Raw genomic sequence first — 19,303 nt, forward strand, 5'->3', positions numbered from 1 at the left:
ATGGACCAATAGGAGCTTCTGTTTATGTCGAGGGTGGGGGGGGTGTCCGAATATTCACGCCCCCGCCGCAGCCGCGCTGCCCTCCAGCGCTGGTGGTGAGCGCTGAGCCGGAGCCAGAGGTGGCTCGGCTACAGAGCCGCGGGAAGGGCCGCGTCTCTGTCAGCTCTCCTCGCGGTAACTGGGTCTCCTTGCGTCTCCAGTCCGGGACGGAAGCTGCGGCCGTCGCGGGCGGCCGGATCCGCGTCCCGCCTCAGCGCCTGGAGGACATGCGGGAGAGAGAATGAGCCAGAGGGACACGCTGGTGCATCTGTTTGCCGGAGGGTAGGCTTAGGCTGCGGACGCTGGGCTGAGCCCGAGGGCCGAGGCCCGAGACGTGGGCGAGAAGTGGGCTCCTGCCCCGGGGGCTCCAGGGGATGAGGCCCGAGGGAGGAGGGGGCTTCGGGCCCCCGGGGTGAACGGATGCGGCTTAGGCAGGGGAGGGTGAGGGGACTGGAGCTGGGGAAACCGAGGGGGCTGAGATCTAGGCAGGGAGAGATGGGCGGGAGAAGCCGGGCAGGACGTCATGCTTTGGGCCCGCGCGGAGCTGGAGCGAGGCCTAGGGAGTGGCCGGCGGGGCTGAGGTCCACGCAGGCCCAGACCATGCGCCGCGGCCTAGCGGGCGTCGGGGATGCAGGGCCGCGGGAGGAGCGTAGCTGCAGGCCTCACGTAGGTTGCTAGGCCGGGGCGGTGGGGTGTGGGGGGGGGCGGGAAGTGCGGAGGCCGAGGACAAAATGGGCGCCGGGCTTCCTCCTCCCCTCCCCGGCGCGCGGTCTGCCGGGCCACCTCACCTTCCTCATGCCCCACCTCGCACCTTGGGCAGCTGATATCCCGGCCCGGCTCTGCCCAGGTGGATCGTCGGGGGGCTTCTGGAGCCAGAGGGGGAAGCGTTGGGATCCTGTCGCCCGCAGTAACTGCAGGATTCTAGCTGTTGGAAAATTTTCTTCCCGAAAGGGGCAACGCTTTTGAGATAAGATCTTTTCCTGAAAACCAACCCTCTTGCACACCAGCTGCTTTTCGTCTGCTCAAAGAGAAAGTTGGGGGTAGGGAGAGGTCAGATGCTTTGGCAATAATTACTGTGTGTACAAGATTAGCCCTAAACCTAGTCTTAGTTTCCCGATTGCCAGCTTGAGTTTGTTCAGCCAGTTTAGTCCCCTTTCTCGGTTGTTCTTTGCACATTATTAGGAGAATTGCAGCAGTTTTAAATTTAAGAAGTACTTATTGTAGGATCATAAAAAGTCTTAGCAAAAATGGCTACGGTGAATTACGCCGAAGCTCTTTTCTGCTTTTATGGCCATATAAAGTCGCATCCCCCTAAAGCATACAATTTTTTTTTACCAATCGACCACTTTAGGAATGTTAATGCATATGCGATTCTGTTCACAGTGATTTGATTTGAGTTAGAACATGAATTCTATTACCAGTGATGACAGTACTTTCCTTGGGTTGGCACATGCATGCAGCAAATATTTACTGTACGTTAATTATGGGCCAGCCACTGTCCTGGGAAGAAAAAAATGCTTTTCATTTAATTCGTGAGACTTAATTTAGGCATAGTTTGCTTTCTTTATTTCCGATATGTTTACCAATAATCTTGGCAAGTTAATTCGTTTTTTAAAAAACCATTGGCCATGTAGATGTTATTGTAAAGATTTATTGTCCTGCAAGTAAATGGGTTCTCTTCTGTAATTAGATCATAAGGTAATTCCTGAAAGTTAGGATCCCAAACATCTACTTCTGGTCACTATTTTAATTTGAGTGAAAAATGGACAAATTCTTTGATTTTTAATTGCTTCATCTGTAAAATGAAGAAATTGTACTGTATGATCTCAAAGGCTCTGTTCTAGGTCTTAAGGTCTATTCTAGGTCTTGCTTTATATTCAGAATTCATATGTATCAAGTTTTGTTTTAGAAAACTGAGGCACATTTATTTGAAATGTTAGTTTAATTGCATTGACTTCCCAGTTGGGATTAGGATCATCAGCCACTTTTGTTATTATTAATACATGTAAAGATCTTTATGGTTAGCTTTTTCTTTAAAAACAGAAATGGGGAATTTTTGCAGCATCCAAACCCAAATAGGTTTAGTAGAAGGCTCTCTACTCCCAACCCCAAAAGAAGTAGCATGTTCAAGTTATTTAGAGTATTAAGTGGGGTTGTTATATACAAGACCTGACATAAGATAGGTGCTCAGCCTTTTAAATTCCTTTCCTTTGCAGCCTGTCTTGATTTTGTATGTGGTTGCATTAAATCATTTTAATAAGACTTGGCTTATCTTTTTTAGATCAACATTAGAACTAGGAAAGATGGTAAAGATCATCTGGGTTAGCCTCTCCAAAATATGGAAAAATACCAAGATATAAAAAATGACCTTACCCAAGGTCAAATGACTTTTCATACATGTAAAATGAGAGGTAAATAATCTCTCAAAGACCTTCCAGCTCTGTATTATGTAAAATCAACTCTGTAGAATATTCTGGAAGTCTGTATGGTAAACATTGTGGAAATGCAAACCGGGTTGTGTGAATAACGTTGTTCTTAATTGAAGCGGTCTAATAAATCTCAAAGTTGTATATATAGGCTGTCATTTTTAGGACGTTCTTCATAGAAAACTTCTTAGATTTCATTTAATTTTTTTAGCATGATAGAATGTCAGGAGTTAGGAAACCTAATTTAACAGTGTCTCAGACTTCTCATTACCTTGTAGCTATATTATTAAATCAGAAAATTTTGAAATAAACCAGTACTGGACCTTGGGTCTGAGTGACAGACTCACGTGCATAACTCGTGCTTTCTTTAACACACCCTTTGGTCCCATTATGTTTTTGCCAGGGTTAATATTCAGAGTCTGTAAGGTCATTGGTTAGGTTGACTAAGTTATGGAGGCTATTCATGACAGCCTGCAAAAGGGATGAAAATAAGGTTTAATTTTAGCTGTACTTTTAATAACACTATATGTTTGTGTATGAAGATATAAGTACTATATTTTAAAATTCTTTGATAGAATCACATTGTTTACTTATTGTGTCAGTTGCACATGTCCACCAAGAGGTAGTTTGCTTTTTTCTATTTGAGAGAGAGTTCTAAAATGGGAGGAACAAACCTTCGACCTTTTAAGTGGGTGAATGTAGCTCCTATGATGGTGAGAGCTTAATACAGATAGTAATCTCAAATTATCTAAGAAATTGTTTATTTTTGTACTCCGGAATTAATCAGTCCATTTATTGAACTAATTATTATTCATATATTCAGTAAGAAACTCCTTTTGACTGTCAGATATGTTGATTCTGCAGACATTTCGTCATAATATTTGTTAAATTCCTTCACCTGTTTCCTTGTAGGATTAGGGCAGAAGTAGAATACATAAAAATTATGGTTACTATGGTTTATTTACATTTTGTCTTTTTTTTTTTTTTTTTTTTTGCCATGCCTGTGATGTGTGGAGATTACCAGGCCACGGATCAAACTCGACCCAAGCCATTGCAATGATAGTGCCAGGAGTTCCCGTCATGGTGCAGTGGTTAACGAATCCGACTAGGAACCATGAGGTTGCGGGTTCGGTCCCTGCCCTTGCTCAGTGGGTTGGGATCCGGCGTTGCCGTGAGCTGTGGTGTAGGTTGCAGACGCGGCTCGGATCCCGCGTTGCTGTGGCTCTGGCGTAGGCAGGTGGCTACAGCTCCGATTCAACCCCTATCCTGGGAATCTCCATATGCCGCGGGAGTGGCCCAAGAAATAGCAACAACAACAACAACAACAGATCAAAAGACAAAAAAAAAAAAAAAATGATAGTGCCAGATTCTTAACCCGCTGTGCCACAGAAACTTCTGTATTTTTTTATTAGCTTTATTTCCATAATTTTCACAATCTTCTTTTTTTTCCTTCTTAAAAATGCATTCTTTAATTCTTACTAATAGATTACAAGGCTAAGATAAGTTGCTTATCCTGATGTAGACTATTCTGAAGAAGCTTATTTTCCTGTAAGAGGATTACTGTGGTACAGCATTGTGGGTCGGGGAGCCCTGGGAGTTCCTGCGACCCTTTTGGTGCTCTAAGACAGTAAAGCTGTTTTCATAAAAATGCTAAGATATTATTTGCCTTTCCAGACGTTAAAGCTGTTTTCATAAAAATGCTAAGACATTATTTGTCTTTCTAGTGTGTTAACATTTGGACTGATGAGGCAAAAGCAATGATGAGTAAAGCTGCTCATTCCTTAACATGCATCAAGGCAGCATCATCAAACTGTGCTTATGGTCATTAGCACTTGCAATTTAAAAACAGATTTACTTAAGAGTGTTATTGAAGCAGTAAAAATTAATTTTATTGAATCTTGACTCTTGAGTACACATCTTTATTTCATATTTCTGTGTGACAAAATGGGAAATATTAATAAAATATGTTGTTTCAGCCTTGAGCTGAAGTAGCTGTAGCCTCTTTTCATGAGAACCACTCTTGAAAGGATGATTGATGGCAGATATTTTCTCAAAAAATGAAAGAAGTGGTCCTCTTGCTTCAAGAAAGCATTTGTTGCCATATGATAAAATTCTAGTTTTTAAGCAAAAATTAGAATTTTTGAAATCTTGAATCAATAGGAAATACAGTTTTTAAAATATTGTATAATAAAATGAGTCAGCATTTGGAATAACCCAGCACCTGTATAACCCAGTGCACCAGTATTTTTCAAATGACTGATGCATGATATTAAAAAGTTGTGCAGGAGTTCCCGTTGTGGCGCAGTGGTTAACGAATCCGACTGAGAACCATGAGGTTGCAGGTTCGATCCCTGCCCTTGCTCAGTGGGTTAACGATCTGGCGTTGCCTTGAGCTGTGGTGTAGGTTGCAAACGGCTCAGATCCCGCGTTGCGGTGGCTCTGGCATAGGCCAGCAGCTACAGCTCTGATTAGACCCCTAGCCTGGGAAGCTCCATATGCCGCGGGAGCGGCCCAAGAAATGGAAAAAAGACAAAAAAAAAAAAAAAAGTTGTGCATAGGTAAAAGATTCATAATGTAAAATAAAGCAGTGGATTTTAATGTAACAGAAAAGTTTATTATAGGTCAGATTCTGTATTGCAACTAACTTCAAGAATCTATAGCATGTCCAGTTTTAATGTAATATTGAAAAATATCCATGATTATCGAAAAGGGGGGATTGAATTGTCATACCAAGTAAATTATATCATTGATTAAAAGGTTTCAGTGCCATGAGGTAGATGAGTGGACCAAGATAAAGGGGAGAAATGGGGGTAGACTGTAGTTCTGAGTATGGGGATAGTGGAGTCTTACTGAGAAGGTGACTTGAACAAAAACCTGGAGGGGAGAAAGTTAGCTATTCAGAGGGAACAGGTAGTGAAAAGACCCTATGGCAGGAGCACGGAAATGAGGCAAGTATAGCCAGTAGAGCCTTGTTAGGCCATTGGAAAACTTTGGCTTTTTTTTTTTTTTTTTTTTTTTTTTTTTTTGCTTTTTAGGGCCACACCTGAGGCATATGGATGTTCCCAGGCTAGGGGTCTAATCGGAGCTACAGCTGCTGACCTACACCACAGCTCATGGCAATGCTGGATCCCTAACCCACTGAGCAAGGCCAGAGATCGAACACCGAAGCCTCACGGTTCCTAGTCGGATTCGTTTCTGCTGCGCCATGACGGGAACTCTAAGAAACTCATTTTTAAACTCATTGCAGGAGTTTTAAAGGCTAACTCTGGCTACTGTGTTTGGAATAGACTATACATAGGGCAAGGCCAGAAGTAGGGAAATCGTTTGGCTATTGGAGTAATCAAAATGAGAGGGCATGAGATGATTGTACTGTATTGAATGTAAAGTGTGAAGAAAAGCCAAGGATTAACTCTAAGGTTTTTAGTTTGGGCTCCTGGAGGGAGAGAATTGCCATTAACTGAAATGGGCAAGGTTGCATGCAGGTAGAATAAGGTTGGGGTGGGAAAAGATCAGTAGGTAGTTCCTTTTAAGATGTTTTAAGTCTAAGAGGTCAAAAAGCCAGTTGTTTTAGGTGGATGGATATATTAGGTGAGTCCAGGAAGGCAGTCTGGACTAGAGACACATTTAGTGGAACATAGATGGCGACATGAGCCTAGATGAGGTCATGGAGGGAGTGAATACAGAGTAGAAGAGAGGACCAGAAACTGACCTTGGAAAATTTGAGCGAGAGATCAGAAGAGGAGGAACTAGCAAAGTAGACTTAGAAAAAGTAACCAAGAAAATGTTCTGAAAGTCAAATGAAGGAACAGATGGTACAGTATGTAGGGAAGGAGTGGGTGATCAGTTGTCATATGTTGTCCATTAAGAAGAGATGAGGTCTGAGAGCAACGCTTGTGGAAACCTTTGGTTACCTTGATTAGCAGTTTCCAAGGCAGAACAGGCAGTGAAAGTCTGATAGGAAAGGGAGAGAAATTAGAGACAGTAAGTAGAATTTTGAGAGTTGTTGCAAAGGAGGAGCAAAGAAACAAAGAAGTAGCTGGGGGGGGTAGAGTTACTTTTACTAAACTCCCTTAGCATATTTTGTTTTCATAGTGAATTTTAGTCCTCAGAGTCTAGTGTCATTGTTTTTCCTTGTAGCAGATACTACACATCTACATCTACATCTTGAGCTGTATGATAATGTCTTCCTTCTGTGTTTCCGTGTTTATCAAAGTTATTGGCTAGTGTTTTCTTTTTTCAATATTATTAGTGTTTTGATTACAGTGGAGTGTTACCTGCAGCAGAAAAACAACAAAATATTTTAACCTACCCCCTTTGCTTTACAAAGCTAAATGCTACAATTGTCTGACAAAATAGATTTGCTTAGGAGTTCCCATCACAGCTCAGCGGTAACAAACCCAGCTAGTATGGATGCCAGTTTGATCCCTGGCCTCACTCAGTGGATTAAGGATCCAATGTTGCTGTGGCTGTGGTGTAGGCCGGCAGTTGCAGCTCTGATTTAACCCCTAGCCTGGGAACTTTCATATGCCATGGGGGCGGCCCTAAAAAGATAAAAAATTTGCTCAATGTTAACAAATATATTCCTAAAGTACCTATTATATACATGTACATAGATGTATATGTGCGTCTATATGTGTACATTCACATACACACCAATATTGTGGACCCAGTCAGAATAGATGTGGTCCATTTTATAAATTACCTTGCCTAGTTAAAACAAATGTCTTGATCCATACATGCTCGAAAGGTTAAAATCAAAGATGTAAGTCTAATAAGCACATTCTTGGAATCCTAGTTCTTTCCCATGAGGTACATCCCTTCCTTATTAAAAACCTGAAGTACTTTAGATTCCTCCACAGGTGCAGCTAGTAAAAGTTCTTTAAAGCCAGAGGAGCCAAATCTAGTAGTGGTTTTTTGCCTTTGGGACTGTCAGACTGGCAGGGATTTGTCCCTGCACTGACCTAGGGATATTTGACTCTTAGCATCATGGCTGAAACTGATCTGCTTATTATTCATATTTAATTAGTGAATAATTTCTTTTTCCCCTTCCCTATTTTCCTCCAGCCTCCCAAACTTCTGATTCTTGTGTTGCTATAGCTTGGGTGTGGGAGAGTAATTTAGGGACCTCAGGAGTCTTCCTCTTCCTTACAAGACCTATTTGCAGAGATTTTTGTGTGTTTTATTTTTTAACCAGTTTCTTAGTAACATTGTGCCTAGCTTTAAAAACAAAATTGCAGGAGTTCCCGTAGCAGCTCAGCAGAATTGAATCTGACTGGTATCCATGAGGACACAGGTTCAATCTCTGGCCTCATTCAGTGGGTTAAGGATCTGGCATTGCTGTGGCTGCGGTGTAGGTCAGAGGCTACAGCTCCAGACACCTAGCCTGGAAGCTTCCATGTGCCGCGGGTGTGGCCCTAAAAAGACAAGACCAAAAAAAAAAAAAAACAAAAAAACCCTCCATTCTAAGCAGCTTTTAGCCAAGGAATCCATAGACCCTTGAGTAGTTAGAACCCCTGGCATGTCAAAATTTTTATCCTCATTATATTGAACAAGTGGAAGCAACACTTGAGAAAGTCCGAGACATTTACACTTCCACATTATCTTAGGCTAAAAACATGACTACATTCCAGTAAATTCTTGGGTGACTTCTTTTAGTTACATAATTTCTCAAACATCAGGAAAAAAGAATAGCTTCAAATGTCTTCTAAAAATGTTTAGTGATAACCATGTTAAACAATTCCTAAATATCTCTAAAATCAGTGTATAGTTATGTGATTGCAACCTTGGCCTATTTAAAACGTGTGACATTTTTCTTTAAAACTTTAAAATGAGCATTAATCCAAGTAGTTATCTCTAACCTGGATACAGTGGCATTCAACAGTTTTATTAGATCCATAACCTTAGAAACTGTCCTTTCTAGATTTTTGATGTTACAGAATAACAAATTTACATGCTCTTTAGCTATCAAACTTGGCTATTCTCTCCTTGAAATTCTTTGCAATCAAAGCATTTAAGAAGCAAGTGAGCAAGAGACTTTGAATTGTAACTTTTTAACAGTAAAGCATCCAATTTAGTACTTTAAATGTTAGTACCAAATTAAAGTGATGATACTTTGCAGTAATCTTAAGTCATTGGCTACATCACTGGATCAGATGGACTCAGGACCAGTTAGAAGGCTAGGAGTGAAATGAGGCTTTGCTTTAAGACACTTGCAGTGCGGGATGGTGAGGGGAAATGTGAGAGGAAGTTGAGAATGTAGAACCCCTGAGACCTTGGGTGTAGTTGGTGATCAGAAAGCCTGTTAACAATCCTTTATCTCCTTTCAGATTGATCTGTCCATAGCCTTCCTGTACCACAGGAGCATGCTTGGTGGGTTAAACTCTTAAGTAGAGGCCGGTAATGTTGGAGCAAAATTGGTGAGAAGGTAGATAATAGATGGGATTGGAGGGAGCAAGGAAGATCAGTTTGTGTTAAGATCTTGTAGGTCATTGGTGTGTAAAAGTTTGATTTTTATTCTGAATAACAGGAAATCTTTGGAAAGTTTTGAGCAGAGGGGTGACTTGATCTGACTTAAGTTTTTAATTCACTCTACTGTATTGAAGAGGACTGGAAGGGGTGGAGCAAGGGTAGAAGCAGAGGGACACTAAGTGGGTTACTCTACTAACCTCAATAAAATATTATGGCTTAGATCAGGGTGGAAACTGTGAGAAGTAAGTGGTCAAGATTCTGGATGTATTTTGGAGTTCTGAGTCTGTGATACTTGCACAAAACACATCACTTTTTTCAGAGTCCTATGGGTACCAGAAACAACCACATTCTCTGGTTTAAAAAACCCTGCTGTTTTTAAAGGATGCTTACTGATAAAATTTTGATTGAAAATGTTGTCTGGGTTTTTTTTAAGAAATGTATACATGTGGTTTTACTTTTTTAAAAAAGCTGCTGGAAGATAATAAAAAACTTCATCTCCCTGCTCCCTCTCATAAGTCTCTCCTTCCTAATGGAAACTTCTTAAGTCTTAGTTATTACTTTTGGAATTTTCTTCATACTTTCTGTTCTGGTAGATGAGGCTTTAGTTATATTCCACCACTCCTTATTTTCCTCAAATCCACTCAATATGTTATATCACAATTTTTTGTTGAATCAATAGTCAATGCTTACCTGACTGACTGTGTAAATCTCGTTGATAGCAAAGCTAAGTTATATATTATATCAACATTTTCTTTCTTGAATAACTTCATTCCTTTCCCTGTACTCTGGAGTTAATAATTGCCCCACATTTAAAAGTATTTTCTTAGTTAGGTGAGTACTTAAACTTAAATGTTTATGTGCTCAGATATATTCATCCATCAGTCTTTTCCTGAACATCTTCATTCCTCTGACCTCTGTCACCCTAATGCTGTCTGCACTGGTTATTTTCTAAGCCTGACATTCCATCATCTTTCTTGGGACTCCTTTCTCCCTCTCTGGGTTATTCTCTTCCTGCATTCAGTTCACCCGCACCCCCATTCTGTTGAGATGAAATTGATTATTTTCTGTGTAAGAAAGGACACAAGGTTGGAAATAGCGTGTATGTTTTTGAGTAAGTAATCTTTGTGCAGCTGTTAAGAAATCCGATGTTATTCTGACTTTTTCTGTCTATGTGACCTTTTGTTCTCTCCAGAAGTTGATGAGGTCTTCTTTGTCTCTAGTATTTTGAAAAATTGCACAACTTGCTGTGAGATTTTTGTATACATGGCACCTGTTAAACCTTAGCTCAGAGATCCTTGAGTTCATATTCTTCAGAGAATTAGGCTTCTGCCCTGGAATACAGTTTTATTATATTTATAACATCTTCAAGCTTTTCTTCCTCTTTGCCAACTCAGTTAATTCTTCCCGTTTTCTTCACTGCTTGATTTTTGTTTTGTTGGGGTGGGGGTTGGCTTTGCTTGAGGCATGTAGAAGTTCCTGGGCCAAGGATCGAACCTGTGCCTCAGCAGTGACAATGCCAGATCTTTAACCAAGGAATTGCTATTGCTTGAAATCTTGTGCTAATTTCTCATCTGGCTCTTTGTCCTTGTGGAATAGACAGACTTTTGACATGAAGAGGAGATAAAACAAATGTAGTTAATTTTGGGGGTGATTTTTGTTTGTTTGTGTCTTTTTAGGGCTGCACCTGTGGCATATGGAGGTTCCCAGGCTAGGGGTTTAATCAGAGTTTTATCCACAACACCACAGCCAACGCCAGATCCAGGCCGCATCAGTGACCTGTGTGCTACAGTTTGTGGCAAGCCGGGTCCTTAACCTGCTGAGCAAGGCCAGGGATCAAACTCCCATCCTCATTGGTTCTAGTCAGGTTCTAACCAGCTGAGCTGAAACAGGAATTCCAATCCTGTTTTCATAAGTAGAGATTTTAAATGTTTATTGACAGCAGTAGTTTTGGTCTTTACATCATTTCTAATAATTTCAGTGTACAAAATAGTTACTTAAAAATTACTTAAGATAAAAGCAGCATGAGGAGTTCCTGTCGTGGCTCAGTGGTTAACAAATCCAACTAGGAACATGAGGTTGTGGATTCGATCCCTGGCCTTGCTCAGTGGGTTAAGGATCCATCGTTGCTGTGAGCTGTGGTGTAGGTTGCAGACGTGGCTCGGGTTCTGCGTTTCTGTGGCTCTGGTGTAGGCCAGCGGCTACAGCTCCGACTCAGCCCCTTGCCTGGGAACCTCCATATGCCACGGGAGCGACCCAAGAAATGGCCAAAAAAAAAAAAAAAAGGGCAGCATGAGAAACACTCATAGAGTAGTGTGACTACTCTACTACTACATACCTATTGCATTTTATAAAGTGAGTCTACATCAGACAGCCTAAGTGCTTGTGTGTACACCCACTTAATACCACCACCACCCCAGCTCTGTACAGTTTAGATCCTCATGTGTTTTTTTAGGAATTGTAGTAGACACACACACACACACACACACACATACACAGAGTCTGTGGTCTTGCCATAAAGTATTTGTAATGGTTTTGTTAAAAATTTTGCTTGCTATTATCAGTAGCAGGCACTGACAACTTCACTAGCTAAAGCTTATTGAGTACTTTCTCTGTGTCATATCATGGGCTATATCATATATTATCTTTATAACAAGCCTGTGAGATATACATAGATTTTGTTTTTCTCTGGTAGGTTGGTTGGTTGTTTTCTTTGCAATATGTTTATTTTCTTGGAACCAGGAATGACTGGGTAGGATATAGGTAGTCATTCTTATGTGCTACCTTTGCTTGCTTTCTTTAGATTCTGAGGTGAATTTATTATTTTTTTAAAATTGAAGTATAGTTGATTTACAATGTTGTATTAGTTTCTGGTGCACAGCAGAGTGATTCAGTTATACACTTTATGTGTGTGTATGTATATGTGTATATATATACTTTTCCATTATAGTTTATTGCAGGATGTTGAATATAATTCCCTGTGCTATATAATAGGACCTTGTTTACTTATTTTTATGTATAGTAGTATGTATCTGCTAATCCCAGATTCCTAATTTTTCTCTCACCACCATTTTCTCCTTTGGTAACATAAGTTTGTTTTCTGTGTCTATGAACTTGTTTCTGTTTTGTAAATAAAGTTTATTTTTATCTTTTTTTTTTTTTCTTTTTTGATTTTTTTTCTTTAGGGCCTAGCTGCAGCAAATGCAAGTTCCCAGGCTGGAGATCCAGTGTAGCTGCAGCTGCTGGCTCACGCCACAGCAACAGCAGCATGGGATCCGAGCTGCATCTGCAACCTATACCACAGCTCTCAGCAATGCTGGATCATTAACAGACCGAGCGGGACAAGAGATCAAATGCGTGTCCTCACAGATACATGTTGGGTTTATTACTGCTGAGCCACAACAGGAATCCCTGTTTATATCATTTTTTAAGACTCCACATATAAATGATACCATGTTTGTTTTTTTCTGTATAACTCACTTCACTTAGTATGATAATCTCTAGGGCCATTCATATTGCTGCAAATAGCATTATTTCATTCTTTTTTATGGTATTGTATGTATATACACATCTTCTTTATCCATTCATCTGTCAGTGGACATTTAGGATACTTCCATGTCTTGGATATTGTAATTACTGGGGGACATGTGTCTTTTCAAATTAGAGTTTTCTCTGGATATATGCCCAGGAGTGGGATTACAGGACCATTTGGTAACTGTATTTTTAGTTTTTTAAGAAGTTTCCATACTGTCCTCCATAGTGGCTGCACCTATTAAGTCTTATGCCCATTTTTTGATTAGGTTGTTTATTTTTTGAGCCATATGAGCTGTTTATACATTTTGGAAATTTGTCAGTTGAATCATTTGCAAATATTTTCTCCCTTTTCTGCAGGTTGTCTTTTTTTTCATTTTGTGTATGGTTTCCTTTGCTGTGCAAGAGCTGATAAGTTTTATCAACAGCGTTATTTTTTAATTGAGTATCTATATATTTTTAGATGCAGTGTTTGCACACTTAATATGCTATGGTATAGTGTAAACATAACTTCTATATGTGCTATAAAACCAAAAAACTTGGGTGACTCACTTTATTGTGGTATTCACTATATTGGGATGATCTGGAAGTGAATCTATAGTATCTCTAAGGTATGCCTTTACTTTATTGACTTTTTCCCCAGGTCAGCATCTTAGGAGTGGGATTGCAGGGTTGTATGACAATAGCATGTTTATCTTTTATTTATTTTTATTTAATTAATTAATTTATTTATTTATTTTGGGGGGCCATGGTTTACAGAAGTTCCCAAGGCAGGAATCAAATCTGAGTCACAATAGAGACAATGCTGGATTCTTAACCCACTATGCCGCCAGGAAACTCCAACAGTATGTTTAACTTTGTAAGAAACCACCAGATTTTTTTTTCCAAACTGTACCATTTTCTTCAAAATCTACCATTTTGCATTTCCACCAACAGTATCTGAGATTTCTAGTTGCTCTTTATCAACACTTATTTGCAGTCTGTTTTATTTTAACCATTTGTAGATGTGCAGTGGTGCTTCATTGTGATTTAATTTGCATTTTCTTGGGGACAGATGATTTCGAAGTCTTATCTTTGTTTATTTGCATCCAGATATATTTGGTGAAGTATTGTTTTTTGTTTTTGTTTTTATTTTTTTGCTTTTTAGGGCTGCCCCTGCATCATATGGAAGTTACCAGGCTAGGGGTAGAATCAGAGCTGTAGCTTCCGTCCTGTGCCACAGCCATAGCAACACGGGATCCAAGCTGTGTCTGACACCAGAGCTCAGGGCAACACCAGGTCCTTAACCCACTGAGCGATGCCAGGGATCGAACCTGTGTCCTCCTGGGTGCCAAGTCAGATTTGTTTCTGCTGAGCCACAATGGGAACTCCTAGAGTAATTTTTTTTTTTTTTATCTCAATGAATTTTATTACATTTATAGTTGTACAGTGATCATCACAACCCAGTTTTATAGCATTTCCATCCCAAACCCCTAGCCCATCTCCCCACCCCCCAGCCTTTGGAAACTAAGTTTTTCATAGTCTGTGAGTCAGTATCTGTTCTGCAAAGTTCATTGTGTCCTTTTTTTTTAGATTCCACATGTAAGTGATAGCATATGACCTTGGTGTCTCACTAACTTCACTTAGCATGATAATTTCTAGGTCCATCCATGTTGCTGCAAATGCCATTATTTCTTTTCTTTTAATGGATGAGTAATATCCCATTGTGTATATGTACCACATCTTCTTTATCTACTTCTCTGTCCATGGACATTTAGGTTGTTTCCATGTCTTGGCTATTGTATATATTGCTGCAGTGAACATTAGGGTACATCTGTCATGGTTTTCTCTGGATAGATGCCCAGGAGTGGGATTACTGGATCAAATGGTAGTTCTATATTTAGTTTTCTGTGGTATATTCATACTGTTTTCCACAGTGGTTGCACCAATTTACATTCCTACCAACAGTGTATTAGAGTTCCCTTTTCTCCACACCCTCTCCAGCATTTATTGTTTGTAGACTTTACTTTTTTTTTTTCTTTTAAGGGCCGCACATGGAGGTTCCCAGGCTAGGGGTCAAATCAGGTTTGTAAACATTTTGATGACAGTCATTCTGGATGGTGTAAGGTGGTACCTCATATTAGTTTGATTTGCATTTCTCTAATAAATAGCAATGTTGAACATTTATTCATGTGTTTTTTGGCCATCTGTCTTCTTTAGAGAACTGGTGGTTTAGATCTTCTGCCCATTTTCTTTTTTTTTTTTTTTTTTTTTTTTTTCTTTAGGACTGCACTGCAGCATATGGATATTCCCAGACTAGGGATCTAATCGGAGCTGCAGCTGCCAGCCTACACCATGGCTTATGGAGATGCTGGATCCTTAACCCACTGAGCAAGGCCAGGGATCGAACCTGCGTCCTCATGGGTGCTAGTCAGATTCCTTTCTGCTAAGCCACAATGGGAACTCCCTGCCCATTTTTTGATGGGGTTGTTTTTTGTTTGTTTGGTATTGAGCTGCAGGAGGTATTTATAAATTTTGGAGACTAATCATCCCTTGGCAGTCGCTTCTTTTGCAAATATTTTCTCTCATTCTTTGGGTTGTCTTTTCATTTTGTTAGGGTTTCCTTTGCTGTACAGAAACTTTTTTTTTTTTTTTTTTTTTTGTCTTTTTGTCTTTTGTTGTTGTTGTTGCTACTTCTTGGGCCGCTCCCGCGGCATATGGAGGTTCCCAGGCTAGGGGTCCAATCGGAGCTGTAGCCACCGGCCTACGCCAGAGCCACAGCAACGGGGGATCCGAGCCGCGTCTGCAACCTACACCACAGCTCACGGCAACGCCAGATCGTTAACCCACTGAGCAAGGGCAGGGACTGAACCCGCAACCTCATCCTAGTTGGATTCGTTAACCACTGCGCCACGACGGGAACTCCTGCTGTACAGAAACTTTTAAGTTTAATTAGATCCCATTTGTTCATTTTTGTTTTTACGGTCATTCTCTAGAAGGTGGACTTGAGAAGATATTGCTGTGGTTTATATTGGATAGTGTTCAGCCTGTTTTCCTTGAAGAGTTTTATAGTGTCCACTCTTATATTTAGGTCTTTAATCCGTCTTAAGTTTATTTTTGTGTATGGTGTTAGGAGGTGTTCTAATTTCAGTCAAATGTAGCTGTCCAGTTTTCCCAGCACCACTTATTGAAGGGACTGTCTTTTCTCTGTGTGTATTCTTTCCTCCTTTATCATAGATTAGTTGACTATAGGTGCATGGGTTTAATTCTGGGCTCACTATCCTGTTCCATTAATCTATATTTCTGATTTTCTGTGCCAGTACCATGCAGTTTTGATGACTGTAGCTTTGTAATATAGTCTGAAGTCAGGGAGCCTGATTCCTCCAGCTCCATTTTTCTTTCTCAGGATGGCTTTGGCTATTCTATTTTATTTTATTTTCTGTCTTTTTTACTTTTTCTAGGTCTGCACCCACTGCATATGGAGGTTCTCAGGCTAGGGATATAATCAAGAGATACAGCTGCTGGCCTACAGCAGAGCCTCGGCAATGCCAGATCTGAGCTGCGTCTGCGACCTACACCACAGCTCACAACAATGCCAGATCCTTAAGCCACTGAGCGAGGCCAGGGATCAAACCTGCAACCTCATGGTTCCCAGATTTGTTTCCCCTGCACCATGATGGGAAATCTGGATTGGCTATTCTGTTTATCTTTTTTTAGTTGTTTTTTATTATTGAGTTTTGTTTCCAAATATAAGCACTTATAAGATGTGTATTTTACAAATATTTTCTTTCAGACCATGGATTTTCATTTTCTTAACAAACTCTTCCAGAGGATGGAGTTTTTAAAATTTGATAGTCTAGTTCATCAACTTTTTTTTGTTTATGATTCGTGCTTTTGCTTTTGGTTGTTAAATCTAAGAAAATTTCTGCTACCCAAAGTCAGGAAGATTTTTTTTTTTTTTTTTTTTTTGTCTTTTTAGGGCTGCACCCATGACATATGGCGGTTCCCAGGCTAGGGGTCTAATTGGAGCTACAGCTGCCGGGCTACACCACAGCTGCAGCAGTGCTGGATCCGAGCCATGTCTGCAACCTACACCACAGCTCACGGCAACACTGGATCCTTAACCAACTGAGCAAGGCCAGGGATTGAACCCGTAATCTCATGGTTCTTTGTGGGATTCGTTTCCACTGCGCCATGACAGGAACTCCCCAAAAAGATTTTTTATCCAAATGTTTTCTTCTGTGTTAATTTTAAACATGGTAGGAATTACTGCTGTAAAAAATCCAGAATTGACACAGCTGTGGTATAGGCTGCAGCTACAGTTCAGATTCTTTCCCTGGAGGTCCAGGTTACTTCTAACTCAGTCTCCTTTTCTTTTCTTTTTTTTTCTTTTTTTTTTTTTTTTTTTTTGGCAATAAGAGCACTCCTGAGTGGTTTTCCTGTGGTTATAAAGCAGTTCTCAGGGCTTCATTGGGTAACTTTAATGCTTTAAAAGAAAATTAGTTTCCACTCTTTGCATTTAAAAAGAATAATTCCTCAGCCTTTCTTTTACATACCTTTCAAAAGAATGTCATTAAAGAACTTTTGTCTTGTTGTTTGGGGGATCAATCCTAAATTGGATTTTTCTAGCCAAGCCTACATAGTTTGCATAAATTTCCACATGTGGGTCTAACATACAGGTTTTGAGACTCAAATTTTGTATTTATTTGTAAATGAAATGCTTCTGAGTATTTGAATATTTAAATACCTCTGAGACAGGTTTATTTCTTACTGTTCTCAAGACTATTTCTTGAGTTTCGAAAGATAGGAGTTTGAGAAATAAGGTATACTTCAAATAATGTTCTAAAGTTCAACACAAGTAGTATCTGAGCAAGGAGTACCAAATAAACCCTTAGAGTAGTATTTAAGGCCATAATGTGACATACCAGTAAATTTTAGTAACAACACCTGCTCTTTGGAGTCTTTAGCTAATTATTCTTGCTGGGTAGGTATTAAGCTCAGTTATTTTTAGCTACTAAGCGTGTTTGTATACAGTCAAATAAGTGAAACACTTAAAACATTATTCAGTCTTCTAAAATCAAAAATGGTTAAGTTTTAGTACCTTCGCAAAGTCACAGTTGCTTACTCATTTCATAGCTCTGCACAGGTATACTCATTTATGAGTTAAATAAATTTTGTTCTTTTTGGTTTTTTTGTAGATGTGGTGGTACAGTGGGAGCTATTCTGACATGTCCACTGGAAGTTGTAAAAACACGGCTGCAGTCATCTTCTGTGACACTTTATATTTCTGAAGTTCACCTGAACACCATGGCTGGAGCCAGTGTCAACCGAGTAGTGTCTCCTGGACCTCTCCATTGCTTAAAGTGAGAGCACAGTATTCATGATTTTTTTTTTTTTTTTTGTCTTTTTACCTTCATGATGCCCATGTTTGTTTATATTCTCCATATTTTAAAAGGGTTTTACAGACTTAATGATAGAATTACTCTCATATTCATTAGAAATGGTAATCCCTAATGGAGAGGAATAGGAAGTCATGTAAATGTAATATCAAATGTAATATTTTTTCCAAAATCATGTGTATTTGGAGTGTTTTTTCTATATTTACCCAATGGATTTCTTTTTTAAAGATATTATAGGTGTTTTCTTTTAGGTTGTGAATTCATTTATTTTCTAAATGTGATAGTATTGACTTTTTGTGTGTATTTTTGATTTTCAAAGTACTCACAGGTAAGTACATCCAATTAATAATGGCAGTTCTGATTGTTATGTAACATAACTATAGCTGAGATTTAAAGCAGAGTTCTGTTGATATTAAAATATAATTCAGGAGTTCCTGTTGTAGCTCAGTGGTAACAAACCTGACTAGTATCCAGGAGGACGTAGGTTTGATCCCTGGCCTCGCTCAGTGGGTTAAGGATCGGCGTTGCAGTGAGCTGTGGTAATATAGGTCGAAGATGCAGTTCTGATGCCATGTGGCTGTGGCCAGCATCTGCAGCTCTGAATCAGCCCCTAGCCTGGGAACTTCTATATGCCTTGGGTGTGGCCCTAAAATGTAAATAAATATATATATATAAAATGCAGTGTTTGGCACTTTTTTTTTTTTTTTTTCTTTCCCCTTTTTAAGTCTCACCTGTGGCATGCAGAAATTCCCAGGCCAGGAATTGGACTCACACCACAGCAGCCACCCAAGCAACTGCAGGGATCATGACATTTCTTGATAGTTTGGAAAAGATGGGTTTTTACATTTAATCATATTTCATTATGTTACAAATTGGATTTGCAATTTCAAAACCATTGAAACTAGCTTTTGCACGTTTAAACTTAGGTGTGTAACTGAATGCCTTGTGTGTCTATCTTATCAGCTCACTTGGGACATAATCTATTTGCACTTTATTTAGTAATGTTTATTTTGTAATAGGAAGTAAATTTATTATTGTGTGTTTACCTTTGCTACCCCAAAATTTCATTGCTTTTTTCTTTTTGTTTCAAACACTTAAGTACATAAGTAGGTAGAATAAAATCAACTTTTTTTTTTTTGGTCACAGAATGCAGCGGCTTGATGTGAGATCTCTTCAAAAACCAGGGATTGAACCCTGGCCACAGTAGTAAAAGCGCCACATCCTAGCCACTAGATCACCAGGGAACTCCCCAAAATTGTTAACATGCCGTAGTTGTAGATAAATACTTCTATCTGATTAATCATAGGATATTTTAATATGATTTTAACATTACTACTAAGTACCTTTCCTTAAAACACTTCCTTTGACCTTTGTAATAATACTATATTTTTTATTCTATTCATCAATGAGTTTTCCTTCTCTGACTTTCTCAGAACTGTAGGAATCCCTCTGGGCTCTGTGTTT

At 39.6% G+C, this 19,303-nt stretch overlaps 1 protein-coding gene across 2 annotated transcripts in view; it reads left to right on the top strand.

Moving 5' to 3' along the window:
• The window catches only part of SLC25A36 (solute carrier family 25 member 36), a 41,681-nt gene continuing 22,614 nt past the window's right edge, over positions 237–19,303 (top strand). The window contains 2 exon segments of one of the 2 annotated variants that reach the window (NM_001244793.1): positions 237–321; positions 17,639–17,803. In NM_001244793.1, coding sequence (NP_001231722.1) covers positions 281–321; positions 17,639–17,803 — 206 coding nt within the window. In that variant the 5' untranslated portion in view covers positions 237–280. 2 annotated transcript variants of the gene reach the window in all.

This window comes from Sus scrofa, chromosome 13, assembly GCF_000003025.6.
Source record: "Sus scrofa isolate TJ Tabasco breed Duroc chromosome 13, Sscrofa11.1, whole genome shotgun sequence".
NCBI classification, from domain to species: Eukaryota; Metazoa; Chordata; class Mammalia; order Artiodactyla; family Suidae; genus Sus; species Sus scrofa.